Source organism: Labeo rohita, chromosome 10 (assembly GCF_022985175.1).
Source record: "Labeo rohita strain BAU-BD-2019 chromosome 10, IGBB_LRoh.1.0, whole genome shotgun sequence".
In the NCBI taxonomy this organism is placed as follows: Eukaryota; Metazoa; Chordata; class Actinopteri; order Cypriniformes; family Cyprinidae; genus Labeo; species Labeo rohita.
This window is the reverse complement of record NC_066878.1, coordinates 29,767,356-29,783,130: the sequence shown is the minus strand read 5'-3', so window position 1 is coordinate 29,783,130 and position 15,775 is coordinate 29,767,356. Positions and strand designations below refer to the sequence as shown.

The 15,775-nt window shown below is 35.8% G+C and overlaps 3 protein-coding genes across 6 annotated transcripts in view; 2 read left to right on the top strand and 1 right to left on the bottom strand.

The window, feature by feature from the left end:
* zmiz2 (zinc finger, MIZ-type containing 2) overlaps positions 1-2,807 on the top strand; it is a 49,211-nt gene extending 46,404 nt beyond the window's left edge. For all 3 annotated transcript variants that reach the window (XM_051121459.1, XM_051121457.1, XM_051121458.1), the window contains exon 19: positions 689-2,807. In XM_051121459.1, coding sequence (XP_050977416.1) covers positions 689-796 — 108 coding nt within the window. In that variant the 3' untranslated portion in view covers positions 797-2,807. The remainder of the gene's footprint in view (positions 1-688) is intronic.
* Positions 2,808-3,343: 536 nt separating this feature from the next.
* ppiab (peptidylprolyl isomerase Ab (cyclophilin A)) lies at positions 3,344-6,219 on the top strand. The gene is made up of 5 exons (XM_051121476.1): positions 3,344-3,535; positions 5,218-5,248; positions 5,343-5,431; positions 5,507-5,679; positions 5,868-6,219. The coding sequence occupies exons 1-5, from the start codon at positions 3,467-3,469 to the stop codon at positions 5,998-6,000; spliced, it is 495 nt and encodes a 164-aa protein (XP_050977433.1). The 5' UTR covers positions 3,344-3,466; the 3' UTR covers positions 6,001-6,219.
* A 1,347-nt stretch (positions 6,220-7,566) lies between these two features.
* On the bottom strand, positions 7,567-14,271 carry LOC127172245 (RING finger protein 122). 2 transcript variants are annotated; one of them, XM_051121478.1, is made up of 6 exons: positions 13,988-14,271; positions 13,529-13,662; positions 10,422-10,467; positions 9,680-9,721; positions 9,487-9,569; positions 7,567-7,886 (listed from the first exon to the last, which is right to left on the bottom strand). In XM_051121478.1, the coding sequence occupies exons 2-6, from the start codon at positions 13,636-13,638 to the stop codon at positions 7,772-7,774; spliced, it is 396 nt and encodes a 131-aa protein (XP_050977435.1). In that variant the 5' UTR covers positions 13,639-13,662; positions 13,988-14,271; the 3' UTR covers positions 7,567-7,771. The 2 variants fall into 2 exon arrangements, with proteins under 2 accessions (XP_050977435.1, XP_050977434.1); XM_051121477.1 differs by having other exon boundaries at positions 13,529-13,683; positions 13,988-14,267.
* Positions 14,272-15,775: the final 1,504 nt, after the last annotated feature.

Here is a 15,775-nt window from a genome sequence, read left to right as displayed (position 1 = left end):
GGGGCCGTTTTTATAAACTGAACTATTATTTTCTCTTGACGACTATATTTAACTGTCTTTTATGTAAAATATATTATTCAGGTCAGTACTAAGTAAAAAATAACATGCATTTTGTAAGATCCCTCTTATTTAGGTAAAATAACATTTTGCAGATTCTGCAAGGCGTATGTAAACTTTTGACCTCAACTGTATAAACACACATACAGAGCGAATCACATTTGATAAACACTGAAAGTTTCTTAATTTGTGTTAAGATTAACGACATGAAGTAAATTATTGGGTGAACTATCCCTTTAACTCCAGTGATTAAAGCAATTCCACAGATTTCCCTCCAAAATCAGTTCAAAAGATTCCATTTTGGGCCTTGTATTTTAAAAGATTCGCTGATTCACTGAAAGAACAGTTCAAAAGAATTGATTCACAGTCTTCAGCACTGGAAACAGAACTGTTGTTTTTATATAAGTGTTATATAACTGCCCATTTCCACCTACAAATCAGAAACATACTTTTGTGGCATAACAAATGTCTCATTTAACCCGGCGATAATGCAGACCTCTGCTTTGAATATAATTTATAGGTAAATACATCAGCATGTTTATGAAAAGCCAGCTCTGTTGAATTTATTACAATTATAAATAGTTGTCATCAGGGCGGTTCTTAACTCCAAATTTCCCTATTTGTTTTCCAGCTTCTCCCAGAGCTGACAAACCCAGATGAGTTGCTGTCCTACTTGGGTCCTCCAGACCTTCCCAACAACAGTAACGACGACCTGCTCTCTCTGTTCGAGAGCAACTGAGCCCCCCCCCCCGTCCCGCTCATTCATCAGTCGCACATCGCCGTCCAACACGCAGCCTCCCTGACCCCCTCACACTCCCGGCTCGTCGAGGGGAGCTTTGGGAAGCGAAACAGATATCCGATTGCGTCTTTGCACTGTTTCCTCCTGAGACTGGAATGCAGTGACTCATGGGAAGGTGCAACGAAGATCTTCTTTCTTTTTTTCTTCCTCCTGTGACAATGTTACTGTTCGTCTGCTTCTCTGAACTCTGTCGAGATTTTATTGTGAATTTCAGTTCGAGTTCCCGCTCTTCTCGCGAATCATTTGTAGAAAGACGCCTCATCTCACATCAGACTCGTGTGGTGTAAAATGACATTGTGTGGGGTGGGTCATTGTTTGTTTGTTTTTTCATTGCGGCTCCTGTTTTAAATCTAAATTAGATGAGGAATTAACACGGGGAAAGCCAAAGTGTGTTATAACTTGAAGAAACAAACACGGATGAATTAATTCTCATAATAAACAGGCAGACTTATGTTTTATTTCTTTTTTTTTGCCCAATGATGACCACAAATTAGCTCCATGTGATGTAACAAGGTTTTAAACCACAAAAGACTTGATTTTAAGTGAACTTTACTTGAAGAAGACCTCAAGTGTAGCCTTTTTCCTTTGAAACGTGCTAATAGAGGCAGTGTGTCAGACCTTAAACAGTAGCATTAAAGAAGTGCACTATTACATTTTCCGCACACACCAAGCCCTTCAAGAGTTACCGTATTTGCCTATACACGAAGGAAATCGAAGGCAAAGAGTCATCTTCTGTGACACCCACACGCACACCTCAAGCCACACTTTGTGTGTGTTTGGCACAAACTCCCTGCCACACCCTGCTCTGTTTTTGTCTGTCTCATGTTAGTTTCTTTCCCCCTCAATGTTGTTTTTACAAACGGTCTTCCTCCCCTGTGAGTTCAAGGCCACGAGGTCTGGATTTCTAGCGTTATGAAAGAAAAAAGGACTAGCATCTGTGATCGCCGTCGGCTCAAAACACACCCTCACTTGCGGACACATTTCACTTGCCCTTAAATATGCAAGTTTGGGCTGTTATTTGGTAGAAAATCAGTTTTCTTCAGCAACAAACGTGTGAAGCTTCAAAACCAGACAGAGCACAAGCAGCCCAGTAGCACCTTGTAGACAGGTTCTAAACACAAATGCACACAAGGACGTTTTTTGGACAAACACCTTCCCGTAGTGAGATTTTGCTCGGACAAATCTGGGTGGGTGGGAGCGTCACAACAGGAAACGGACTGATGTTTATAGCCGCGCTCATAATTGAGGAGAAAAACATTGGGATTCATGTGAAATATGTACAGATATAGTATTATTATTGTCGCAGATGTGAACTTTCTCTTAACCCCATGATATGGATAAAAAAAGGACATTTGAAACACTATGACAAGAGCTCATGTCAGACATGCGCTTCATTCCCCCCCGTTTTCCATTCGGTGCTCGCTTTCTCGGCGTGGAGGGGAGATGAGTCTGCTGTCGATTCCTGTCTTGTCTGATTTTATTATTTATCATTGCTCTTTGGGCACCGATAGCAAAGTGCAGTTTGTATATTAACAATACAGGGAGCATCAGGAGTCGTCGGATGTGCTTTTGTTCTTTTTTCGTTTGTTTGAAGTCATTTGTGTATCATACAATTTTATCTTTGATTATATAATAATTGTTATTATAATTATAAAGATAATTGATGGGCCTGTATGCATCTCTCTTCTGTGTTAACTAGCAGAGTTTATGAATTTGTTAGAAAGAGAAAAAAAGTGAATTCACCATCAAAATCTGTGACCATGATCATGACTCAACTGAGAAACCAGCATCACTTGTTGATCAAACTGTTCAAAAAGATGTTTGACTGTCATGTGTTGGTGGATCATTAAGTTCTATCAATTGAATTAAACATGTACAATTGAAATCGATTTGTTTTTCTAAAGATGTGAAATATTTCCATTATGTTTTATAAGTAAAGACTTAAGCCCCATTGCGTTTCATTGGCTTTATTTGGAGAGCAGAACCGAGCAGCAGACGCGGGAACACAAGGGGGCGTCTCCGGACAAAGGTGTGTGGCGGTGGCGTACAAGACGACGGGCGCTGTGAGGAGAAAAAAGCGAAGCTTTGTGACTCAGTTCGCTTTTTATTTTACACTAGTGCGTGCAAATACAAATTAGGACTTCTTCATTTAGGAAAAGCAAAAAAAACATAAGACTAATCCTTTCAACATTTATTATCCGTGATGAAATTTTGCGCCGTAATGGCGAATTTATCTGTTGGCCACCGCCCTCACGCCATGACAGTCCGCTGGTGCACGCCCACACGATTTCCTCGTCACTCATTGGATGCAGCGCGCTGGCGTCATTTTTACCTACTCCAAGGGGCCAATGAGGATGTCAATCAAACGCCCTCCCCCGAACGCTGCTGTCGAGCCCTGCGGTCATTTATTCACCTGCGCCGCCTCTGATTGGACGACGCGCACGTCACTCAGCGGTTCCACGGCTTCATAGGTTCCAATTGAAAAAGAGGGCTGCTGACTGCTTGTATATATCCCGTTATAGCACACATCCTACTTCCCGATAAGCTGCGGCATTTTGTAGGATTCATTCGGCGACCAGCTACTAAAGCAGATCGAATTATTTTGCCATCATGGCCAATCCCAGAGTTTATTTTGACATCACCATCGATGGAAAGAATGCTGGGAGGATTGTAATGGAGGTAGGGCACACACAGTTACAGCATGGGTATTTGCATCGTACAGTCTCTAATAAACTTAATGATTTTTTACAATAAAAGTCTTTGAAAACCAGCCGTGCGTCTGATCTGACTGTTTTAGCATTGCTGTTTTCAAATGGGCGTGTGGGGGATGGGGTTCTGTTTCCCGCGCCGATCTGCAACAATGTTACATTTTGCTGTTCCAAATCAGATGCTACAGTGTTGCCGGTTTTGACTGATATGGAACGCCGTGCGTCGTTCTTAGATTTCTGACTGACAAAATGTGACTTGTGCTGCTGTCACTGACTGGAGACTGACAGCTGAGCGCACATGGCGGAGTTTTTAGTGATTACAGACGCAGGCTGAGCGTGTGTAGGGCTGCACACGTGTTTTTTTTAATACGGACGCCATTTCCACCAACATTTTTTTCATAACCCAAGATGCCATTTTGAAAAGGGAGGGGTGATTTGTGGAGTTTAACCTAGTCGTCTATCAAATCTTGATCTTTTGTATCACAGCGCTGTTTTAACTTATTCCCAAATAATAATAATTAAAGTAATAAGCGACTGGCGTTACATTTTGAATCGGTACTGCAGAAATGTCAGTGCACTTCTGCTGTATGAGTAACTTTCGCGCTCTCATGAATATGGACGTTTGCAGAAAAACGCGGAAGTGACCTGCTCATGTCTTTTTTTTTTTTTTTTCCAACGCCATAGAATGCTTTTTTTATTTTATATTTTAAAACAGAAAACAGTCACTACCTTCATACTTTAAGCAAATTACTGCAAAGCCTTATCAAGATGCATATACACTATCAGTCAAAAGTTTTTGAACCGTAAGATTTTTAATGTTTTTTAAGACTCTTCTGCTCACTATTTTTGTCTAATCCAAATTACAGCAAAAGCTGTAGTATTGTGAAATATTTTTGCTGTTTAAAATACCTGTTTTCTATTTGAATATATTTTAAATTGTAATTTAAAAAAAAAAAAAAAAGATTTTTTTTTTAGCATCATTACTCCAGTCTTTAGTGTCAGATGATCCTTCAGAAATCATTCTAATATTCTGATTTGCTGCTCAGAAAACATTTATTAATATTATGTTGAAATCAGCTAAGTGTGTATTTTTATTTATATATAATATAATTTTTTTTTAAATAGTATAGTGTATAATGCTCATCTTTCTATTCAAAGAATAGTGGAAAAAAATGACTCAGCTGTTTTTAAATATTAATGATGATGATGATGATAAAGATTTCTTGAGCAGCAAATCAGCATATTAGAATGATTTCTGAAGGATCATGTGACGCTGAAGACCGGAATAATGATCCTGAAAACTCTTGCTTTGATCACAGGATTAAACTAAATTTTAAAATGCGTTCAAATAGAAAATTATTTTAAATGGTAAAAATATTTCACATTTTTTGCTGTACTTTGGATCAAATTAATGCAGGCTTGGTGAGCAGAAGAGACCTCTTTTAAAAAAACATTAAAAATCTTACTGTTCAAAAACTTTTGACTGGTAATAAAACAATTATACCAACAAGATGCAGAGGGGGAAAAATTTGATGGCAATTCCTTTCTGAAGAATTAACTTAATATATCTGAAAATAGAAATGCATTGCTATTCACACACATTCTAAGCTTGGACATCAGCTTAATTTCATTTTCTTGTTTTTTCCTTCTTAGCTGAGAGCTGATGTTGTACCCAAGACTGCTGGTAGGTATCTTTTTATTTTCCACATTAAATTGGCTACTTTTAAATAAACATAGACTCTGTCTTCTCATGCATTGATGTCTCCATATCTTCACAGAGAATTTCCGTGCTTTGTGCACTGGTGAGAAGGGTTTTGGCTACAAGGGCTCTGGCTTTCATCGCGTCATCCCCGGATTCATGTGCCAGGTAAGATCCGAACCCTGCCCTGTCATCGGAAGCAATGTTTTCAGCTTGCACTGATGTCGTTCTCTCGTGATGTAGGGTGGCGACTTCACCAACCATAATGGAACTGGTGGAAAGTCCATCTATGGCAACAAGTTTGCAGATGAGAACTTCACCCTGAAGCATGGAGGGAAGGGAACCCTGTCCATGGCCAATGCTGGACCTAACACCAACGGCTCCCAGTTCTTCATCTGCACTGCTGATACTGCTTGGTAAATGGCTTTTTTGTTTTTTTTTTTGTTTGTTTTTTTTGAGACTAATACACTCTTATAAAAAAGAATCTTTAACATCCTTGAAAACTTTCCATTCCACTAAAGGTTCTTTAGAATATAAAAATGTGTAGAGCACTAAAGCGCCCTGTTGTTTTTTTTTTTTTTTTTCTTCTTCTCTTCATGAACAGGCTTGATGGCAAACATGTTGTGTTTGGGAAAGTGGTAGATGGAATAGATGTGGTGAATATCATCGAGAAAAAAGGAAGCAGCAGCGGGAAATGCTCTGCCAAGGTCATGATTGCTGATTGTGGCCAACTTTAATCTTTCCTACTCCCCTTCCCCATTCCAACCATGCACATTCCTTCCTATATAGATTTTTTTTTTTTTTTTTTTTTTTTATTATTATTTTTTTTTTTGGTAATTGCCATACCTAAATGAGATGCTTATTCCATGTGTCATGGTCCTGTTTTATGTATTCTGACGGTCCCCAGGACACAATTTGTTAAACATGGATTAAAGATGGATCAAGATTCCTTTCAACAGGTTTTCGTATTCTTTCATTTCTTGGAATAGACGGCTCAGCTCAAATGTTGTTAAAGAAATCTGAGATATTTAATTTATCCTTGTGCTGATATGCTTGAGTAATATAGAAGTCTTCAAAAGGAGCCCATTAAAGTCTGTTTTGGTTCTAAAATGGCAGCGTTCTGCTGCATTTTTCTAATGTCCAGCAGGTGGCGCTATGTCACTTTATCAGTGCAGTGGTTCTCAATGGTGTTAAATTTAGTTTAACTTGATGTAGTAAAATTAAAAAAACAAATAGAAAAACTATATTTGATAAGTATAACATAACAAAATTACTAAAATTAATTAAACTAGTAATGAAATGATACTAAAATAATGGTTTGGCTTTATGTAAAAATTCCAATAATTAAGTGTTAACATTAGCAGTCAAAAGTTTTTGAATAGTAAGCTTTGTTTTTAAAAGAGGTCTCTTCTGCTCACCAAGCCTGCATTTATTTGATCCAAAGTACAGCAAAAACAGTACAATTAAGTATTTTTACTATTTAAAATAACTGTTTTCTGTTTGAGTATATTTTAAATTGTAATTTATTCCTCTGATCAAAGCTAAATTTTCAGCATCATTACTCCAGTCTTCAGTGTCAAATGATCCTTCAGAAATCATTCTAATATGCTGATTTGCATTTGACATTTTTATCGCTATTATCAATGTTTAAAACAGCTGAGTATTTTTTATTTTTTTTTCCTCAGGATTCTTTAATGAATAGAAGGGTCCACATTTCAGCATTTATCTGAAATAAAGACCTTTGTAGCATTATACACTATACCATTCAAAAGTTTTTTTGGGGGGGGGGGAAGAAATTATAGAAACTAATACTTCTATTTAGCAAGGATGCTTTAAAGTGATGATTAAAAAAAAATTACAATTGTATAGCTGTTTTTCTGAACTTTCTATTCAAAGAAACCTGAAAAAAAAATCTACTCGGCTGTTTTCAACAAATGTTTTCGGAGCAAATCAGAATATTGGAATGGTTTCTGAAGGATCATGTGACTGGAGTCATGATGCTAAAAGTTCAGCTTTTAAATCATAGGAATAAATAAAATTTTAAAATGTATTAAAATAGAAAGTAGTTATTTCAAATAGTAAAAATATTTCACTGTTTTTGCTGTACTTTGGATCAAATGAATGCAGGCTTGGTGAGCAGAAGAGACTTAAAAAAAACATTAAAAATCTTACTGTTCAAAAACCTTTGACTGGTAGTGTATGCAAGTTAAGTCATATTTAACTTTTATGCCCAACTAAGTTACTTCAATTCATTAAGTAAATACTTTAAAATGATCATGCATACTAACACAAGACACCAAAAATGAAACCCACAATCTTGTATGTAAACATTGTGCAAACATTTTAAACCAGACATACAAAACGTTACAAATGATGTTTTACAACAGCAGTGCTTTTAAATAAAGGCCTTTAGTTTGAACAATATAAGATGGTAAAAAATGTGGCCCGTGTCAGAGAGCTTAATTAGAAGTTTCTTTAATGAGGTTAGAGTTTGGCAGAAAAGGAAGTTTAGAGCAGTTCATCCAGCAGGTTTCCTGGGCTGTGCGTTTGTCCCAGATCAGCACTGATGAGGTTGTTGCACATGGGACATGAGCATCTCACTTCAAGCCACTTCACCAGACACCTGGTAAGACAAAATATCAGAACCGGTTCTGCTGGCCCGTTCAAACCAAGGACGATAACTATCCACCTTTTTCTTTAACGCAGAAGTAAGCCTATGGGTGAAACTTACAGGAAATAATGCGAAGAATAACGTGCAGTAAACAGTAAAACTGTTTGCACTACAAACCAGTGTGGTCATATTTAAGATAATCCATTAAAATAACATGGTAAGACAAAACAATTAGCAATATCAAGCAGCAGAATGAGCCGTTTTGTACAGCTAAAAATTGCTGGATGCGAATGAGACTGCAAGCCAGAGTGATAAAATGTACAAGAGGTAATACAAGTAACACGAGTTACATAATAATATAAATTTTTTCAAGTAACTAGTAAAGTGACGCATTACTTTTGAATTTCTAAAAAAATATCTGAGTCACTTTTTCAGATAAGTAACGCCAGTTTTTTTCTCCATTTATTGATTGACAAGTCTCCTGTCTGGAAATTTGCAGTAAACATGATGTTACGGGGCTCTAGACTAAATGTGAACATGCATTAATTGATCTCACTCACAAAAAAACAGATTCAGTATTCCTCAAAATGAATAAAAACAGTGAAATGTAAACTCAGAATATGACGCAACAATGCAATAATTATGTATGTAAAATAAAACAGATATCCTTTATGTATTTAATCCCATTTCATTAACCAGTGTCTTTGCTGCTGACCTTTCGATGATGCAACACTAATAAGCAAAAATTACTTTAGATAAACTAACATTTGTGCTTCGTTTTTTTTTATAACTGAAGAGTGATCTCCTGCATAAATGTACTTTTCTTTCAGCCTGAGGTGAATTCACTTCACTTTTGGTGTAATAGGGCTTTTGCATTAGAGATGTTTTATATTAAAAACAAAGAAGCAACCCCTGCCCAGATTTTAAAAAAGTAACGCAAGGCATTACTTTCCATAAAAAGTAACCAAGTAACGTTACTTAGTTACTTTTTCAGGGAGTAACGCAAAATTGTAGTGCATTACTTTTAAAAGTAACTTTCCCAACACTGCTCTTACGGGAAAAATAAGGAGGATAACAAACGTTAAATAATCGTTCCACAACTATAACGATAGATTATATGTCAGATTCAGGTAATTTTTTTCTCTAAAGTCCTTAAAATCGTGTATTTAGGTTTGTTGATGGTCCCTGTATAGTTCTCATTCTCGCCACGATTGGTCGATTATGTACAATGCCGGCACGCTATTGGTCAACATACTTGTCAGTCTTTACTTTCAGCAAGTATGAAAACCCGGGTATTTTAGCCAATTTAGAAATGCTGGACAAGATATGTATGGTAAAAAGAGGACGTATGGTCAACAACTATAATAAACGGCACAAAGGAACGACATAGTTGGAATCACAATCAGAACAACATTTCCCAACTGATAGACGGTAAAAACGTTGACAGCCAATCAGAATCCAGACATAAAATAATTATCGTTAGTAATCTTTATAGTTGTTGTTCTTGGTGAATGGGCTTTTACAGTTGCGAGGCACAGGCCATGGGGTTCACTCCAGTGGGCCTCTTTTATTTAATAGCATTAGCATGATAAAAGGCATTGGAGGGATTTACCTCTTGTGAAAGGCGTGTTGGCATGGTAACACTCCAAGCTCATCTTTTGTCCTGAAGTCCTCCAAACAGACCGCACATGTTAACTGAGAAAAAAAAAACGACGTACAGGATGGGAAATCAGGACGTTTGAAAGTTTAAGAACTTTCCAAGTAGTCAAATCATTTTTGGTAACTTTTTAGACAAAAACGTTTACCCCATGTGTATGTAACCGTGTTGTTTCATCTTTAAATACAACCTGTAATGCAAAACACAGTCGTGTGTCTTTTGTTTCAAAATATAGTGGCAGCAAAACGTTTTTAAAACACTTTTAAGACACAATTAATTAATACTTTGAACATTGAAGTGACTCAAGCTGAATAACGACATTGTTGCCTTTTGTAGAGCAGCTTATATGAAATGAATAAGCTTCATAATTGAACTTTTTATACTGTTTGAACTTGTACTGAACTGACTGGGACTCAATGGTACTATTATCTTCTATAAAGATGCTTTATAGCTGAATTTTATCTCATATTTGAATTTTGCATTAATGAGTCTGTAAAATCCCTATTTTATAAAACCTTATAAAAACGTGACTTTACTTAATTGACAAAAACTCCATTAAATAAAAAAATCACAGCAAGTGACATTTATTTTGAAAAGGCACAAGTACATTTTGTTGACAAAGGTAAGTCAAAATGTAATGTGTTTGGGTTGATAGTTAATGTGATTTTCTACACCTGTGGTTCCTCTAATAGGACACCTGTGCGAAGCTGAGGAGAACTGACTTTATACATCCACTAAAATCACCAAATACAAACAAACTGAGACTTCAAACATGATGAAATGAGACATTAGTGAAGAGAAAAGGTCTGGCAGCATCTTTAAGTGTAATGTAAGTGTCAAATACTTTTTGATCATACAATTTATGAAAGAACATTGCATTATACACTCACCATCTTGTATCCAGCTCTCACATTGCGAGCCTGGTGTCTCAATTTACTGCAAAGAAAAACAGGCCATGCAATTCATTAACAAGGATTGATTTTATTTAATTAAAAATAAACTATTGTATATACATATGGGCCATTCTACAGAATTGGCCAAACTGCTGTCCCACAACCACAAAATTTACAAATATTAGATGTTTATTGTTTACTAAGATCTGTCTATTATCTAATTAAACCCACAATAATATTTCAAATATTAGTAAGCTTAATATATTAAAAAAATCATCATTTATTGAGTACTTGCAATTGGGAGGTGGCTGTCCTGAACTCTAACCCCTAAATTTCAACTTATGAAAATATTGAAATAATTTTGTTATTTTTTTTCCAGTTGTTTTTAAAAGTATCTTTTTGATTCTTTTAAAACGTGAAGTTCCAAAAAAAATATTTATTTCATATTTTCTTTGTAAATCATGAAATTTTATGTCCTGCATTTTTATGTCACTACCGAAACAGTGTATGTTTTAGTCCACTGGGTGAGACTGATTTTAACTACACCCCTACATTTATGATCAGGAAATATTTGTGTCACTCTCTCTCATAGCTACATGGTGAGTAGACAGGCCTCATTGTCTTAAGGTGTTCAGAAGTCTGAAAATTTGTGTGTAACTTCAATGAATGTCACTACCGAGGAGTTATTCCACAAAATTGTCACTAACGAAACAGTCACGACCAAAACATGTCATCATTGTTTCAGTAGCGACAAAAGGGAACACATAAACCTCATATTTCTGGGAAATAAACAACATTTTAGTACAATTATGCAAATGTTCAGTATTTTAGTAGTGTTTTAGTATGCAAATAAAAATTCTGTAATGTGATGTGGTCTCTACCAAAGCATTACTGTCACTGCTGAAAATGTGCAGTCACGACCAAAACATGGGATGTTTTGTAAAAAATAAAGTATATTCAATTATCAACTACAATGTGATGATCGTTTTTGGTTCAGTTTATATTCTTGAAATGTAAAGTTGCCTTGTACAAATAAAACTTGGATTCAGATACAACAAATCTCATGAATTACACTTGAAATATTGTTAAAAATGTAATTGTTCCCCAAATGAATAAAATAGCAAAATTATATATATTTACAATGTAGAAAAAAAAAGACCTTGAAGGAGAAGTCCACTTCCAGAACAACAATTCACAAATAATTTACTCACCCCCTTGTCATCCAAGATGATCATGTCTTTCTTTCTTCAGTCGTGAAGAAATTATGGTTTTTGAGAAAAACATTTCAGGATTTTTCTCCATATAATGGATTTCATTGGTGCCCCGAATTTGAACTTCCAAAATGTAGTTTAAATGCAGCTTCAAAGGGCTCTAAACGATCCCAGCCAAGGAAGAAGGGTCTTGTCTAGTGAAACAATCTGTCATTTTTTTTCGGAAAATAAAAATTTGAATACTTTTTAAGCACAAAAGCTTGTGTTGCACAGGTTCTGGGATGCGCGTTCACAACGCTACGTACTATTGAATCACCTCGAAAGGTCACACAGAACGTAGGCAGAACTACAGACCCATTGTTTGCAAAGTGAACGCGCAAAGACTAAGAAAGTGCTAAGACTTTCTTAAGTAAGACTAAGTAAGTTTGTAAATGCTGTTTACAAACAAAAAGGTACAACGATGTCCTCCTCTCAAGTTGTAGGAGAAAATAAGATGGAGTTTTTCGCCATACTCAGTACACAGACGATAAACACGTGATTCGTAGTAGTGATGGGAAGTTCGGATCATTTTACCGACTCTTTGAGTCTCGTTCAGCAAAATGAACAAATCTTTTTTCGAGTCATTTCGTTCATTTTAGCAAAATATAATTAAAATGTTACGTGCTACTTCCCTAACACATCTACTGCTTACACAAACTTTGATCACACTACAAACAAGACAAAACTACAATGCTATAGGAATCAGAAGAGATTAATTCATTGTTTACTTGGGTCTTTAGTCTATGATTAGCTCACCTCACCTCTTATTTGACAAGTTTTCGGGTTGTTCATCACGTGACAACCCCATAAGATGAACGAATGAACGACTCAAAAAACCAGAAGACTCAAAACAGGTGAACTAATTCCAGTACAGAACCTAACAGGATGTTGCGCATGCGCGACTGAACAAATCACTTCCCGGAGATGACTCGTTCTTCCCGAATCACATTAATCAAAGAATCATTAAAGAACGACCCATCACTAATTCGTAACATCGTGGACACGCATCCCAAAGCCTGTGCTACACGAGCTTTTGTGCTTAAAAAGAATACAATTTTTTTTTTTTCGAAAAAAATGACCGATCGTTTCTCTAGATAAGACTCTTCTCCCTCGGCTGGGATCCTTTAGAGCCCTTTGAAACTGCATTTAAACTACATTTTAGAAGTTTAAAATCAGGGCACCAATGAAGTCCATTATATGGAGAAAAACTGAAACGCTTTCCTCAAAAACCATAATTTCTTTACGACTGAAGACAGAAAGACATGAACATCTTGGATGACAAGGGGGTGAGTAAATTATTTGTAAATTGTTGTTCTGGAAGTGGACTTCCGCTTTAATAGATCAATATAACCGTTCTAATTAAATTGTACATTACTGTGTTTCGGTAGTGACAAATTTGGCGAGAGGACAAATATTCCAAAAATTTCTGAAAACTGCACAATTAGAAAAGTGTACCTTGGATGTTATACAGTTTGCATACAGTAGGGCAGTAAAGGCAAAATTTGTGTTGTGTGTGTTTATAAACGACAAAGATTTGGCATGGGAGGGTTTGTAGTTCTCAGTATATGACATGACATTATCCAAAAGCCTTTGGTCAAAAATAGCATCGTGAACAAAAAGCACAGAGATACAATCTAGTCCTGAATTGTTCGAGTTCGGAAGCGCGTGAGGCCAGAGGAAGTCCTTTCTGCTCGGTGGCTGTCAGTCTGTCACAGGCGTTATTTACAGGACAATACTGATGAAGTCCAGTCACAAAGGACAGTTTTAGAAACGTCATCCAGGATCGGCATCGTCCAAACTGGCTGTTCTGGTAAACTATTAAGGATATAGTCACAATATTCCAGTCACACTTACCTTATAAAGAAGCAGCAGAATATCAGGCTTAAAACAAAGACAAAGATCCCAGTGCCAAAGATGACCACATAGATGTTGAGAGGGAGTTCCTGAGAGGTCACTGGAGGCATGGTGTTTTAAATATGAATCATTTCCTGAAGATGAAGAAAGAAGCCCTGATAGAAGTCAAAACAACTGAAATGTCATTTGTGGAAAATGAGGTGATTATTTGCATGACATAACCTGTTTCACAACGTTACGAGCCTGGGCTCCTAGGGTAGTATTTAACCAATTTTAAGGTTAGAAAACCGATGTAAAAGCACTGAGTCTTTAAAACAGTCAGCATTTTTTTTTCAAACACATTAGAAAATAAATAAATTAAAAATGTAAATGTAATGAGGGAGATGTGGATTTATATGAAAGATAACGAAACCATATTAATAAATTGACATTAAATATTAGTTTTAAACGAAATCTCACCATTATAAACAGGCTCCTCCTGAGTGTCCTTACTTCAGTGTTTATTCTTCATACTCGGATTTGTTGATTCTCACGGATCAAGCGTCAAACGACTCAAATGAATCACTGGCTGTTTAGTTACATCTACAGTATTGAGAGCCGGTAAATGCGAATAAAATAAAGTCCCGACCAAATCACGGAGATCAAACAATGTAACGGACCGCAGACAGACGTAAATATCCACATGCACGAGAAAACAATAAACCCCGCCTGTAATTCACGAGGCGGAGCCTAAATATCAGACGATTCACTAATTATTCAGTGATTCACTCCGTTAAAAACTTCTCACGTTCATCAAAATTTATTGCATTGTTAGAAAAAGGAAGCCACATATAATTATATAATAATATAACATGACATGGTATAATTAGTATGAATATATTTAGCATAAATAATAGTATATTAACATACATAGTAATATTAGTGCAAGTATAAATATGTGTATGTATAACAGAAAACGTTTGTGGCCTCTAAAATGTAAAAAAAAAAAAAAAAATTTTGCATGAATAGCTCTTAAAATCTGATATTATTTAAAAATAAAATAAAAAAATCCTCCAAAATGTTTAATTTGAAAAAGAAAAATCAAATAGTCACAGTCAAAGCCCCCTAATTATTATTATTATTATTATTATTATTTTCTGTTTTTATGAGACAATACATGATGATACATTTAGTAAAAAATAAGAGACAGATGAGCTATGTTTCTAAGTTATCTGAATTTCTTGAAGGAGATTTTAAAAGGCATGTTTAGACAAAAATCTGACCTGATTACAGGCAAATTTGGGCCAATGGCTTTACAGTCTGGGCGCTGTTCATGCTGACTCAGTGAGTTTTTTGTTCACACCCTGCTAATAAGTATGACATTAGACACCAAAGTGAATTTGCAAAAAATTAATTTAATATTTATTATAAGCTATAAGAGCATTCCTGCTCATTGCATGACCTTACAGAATTATAAAGAGTTATTCTTAATTTTTTTGCATATAGAAAATTCTTGGATCAACCTTAGATCATGTATGTTGAACATAGTATGCCAAATGTGAAATTTCTAAAGTAGAAATGCTTTAACAATTTTATGTATTGCTTTTTAACTATATAATTGCTGAAATTAGTTAATTAGGTGATTGTAAATGTCTGTAGACCATTAGTAGTATCTATTGTGATTGATTCCAAATGATGATTCCTAGTTCTCATGCTCCATCACTTTCTTATTCGCAAACAAACAGCCCTAAACATTCAGTGGTTCTGTGTGAACATTCAACTCTGCTTTCTCACAAACAAGACTTTAACGAAGGTTAAATGACACCACAGTGCAACATTCACACGACATGACTTCAAAATTCTCCACTACAAAGTCTTCACAGGAACAGTGAGGACAGAGTTCTTATCTGTCTGTCATTTTAATTGTGAATACTTTATCTTGAAATTATAAGGTATGTTAAATGCAACATGCACTACTTTGTGTATGACATGACCACAAGGTGGCCCTATAATAGGTGTTTTACAGGAATAGTTCACCCAAAAATTAAAACTTGCTGAAAAATGTACTCGCCCTCAGGCCAAACTATGTAAATTAGTTTGTTTGTTTATTAAAACAGATTTGGAAAAATGTATCATTACAGCCATGCACACCATTGGATCAACTGCAGTAAATGGGTGCCGTCAGAATGAGAGCCCAAACAGCTGATAAAAACATCACAATAATCCACAATTAATCCACACCACTCCAGTCCATCAATGATAGTCTTG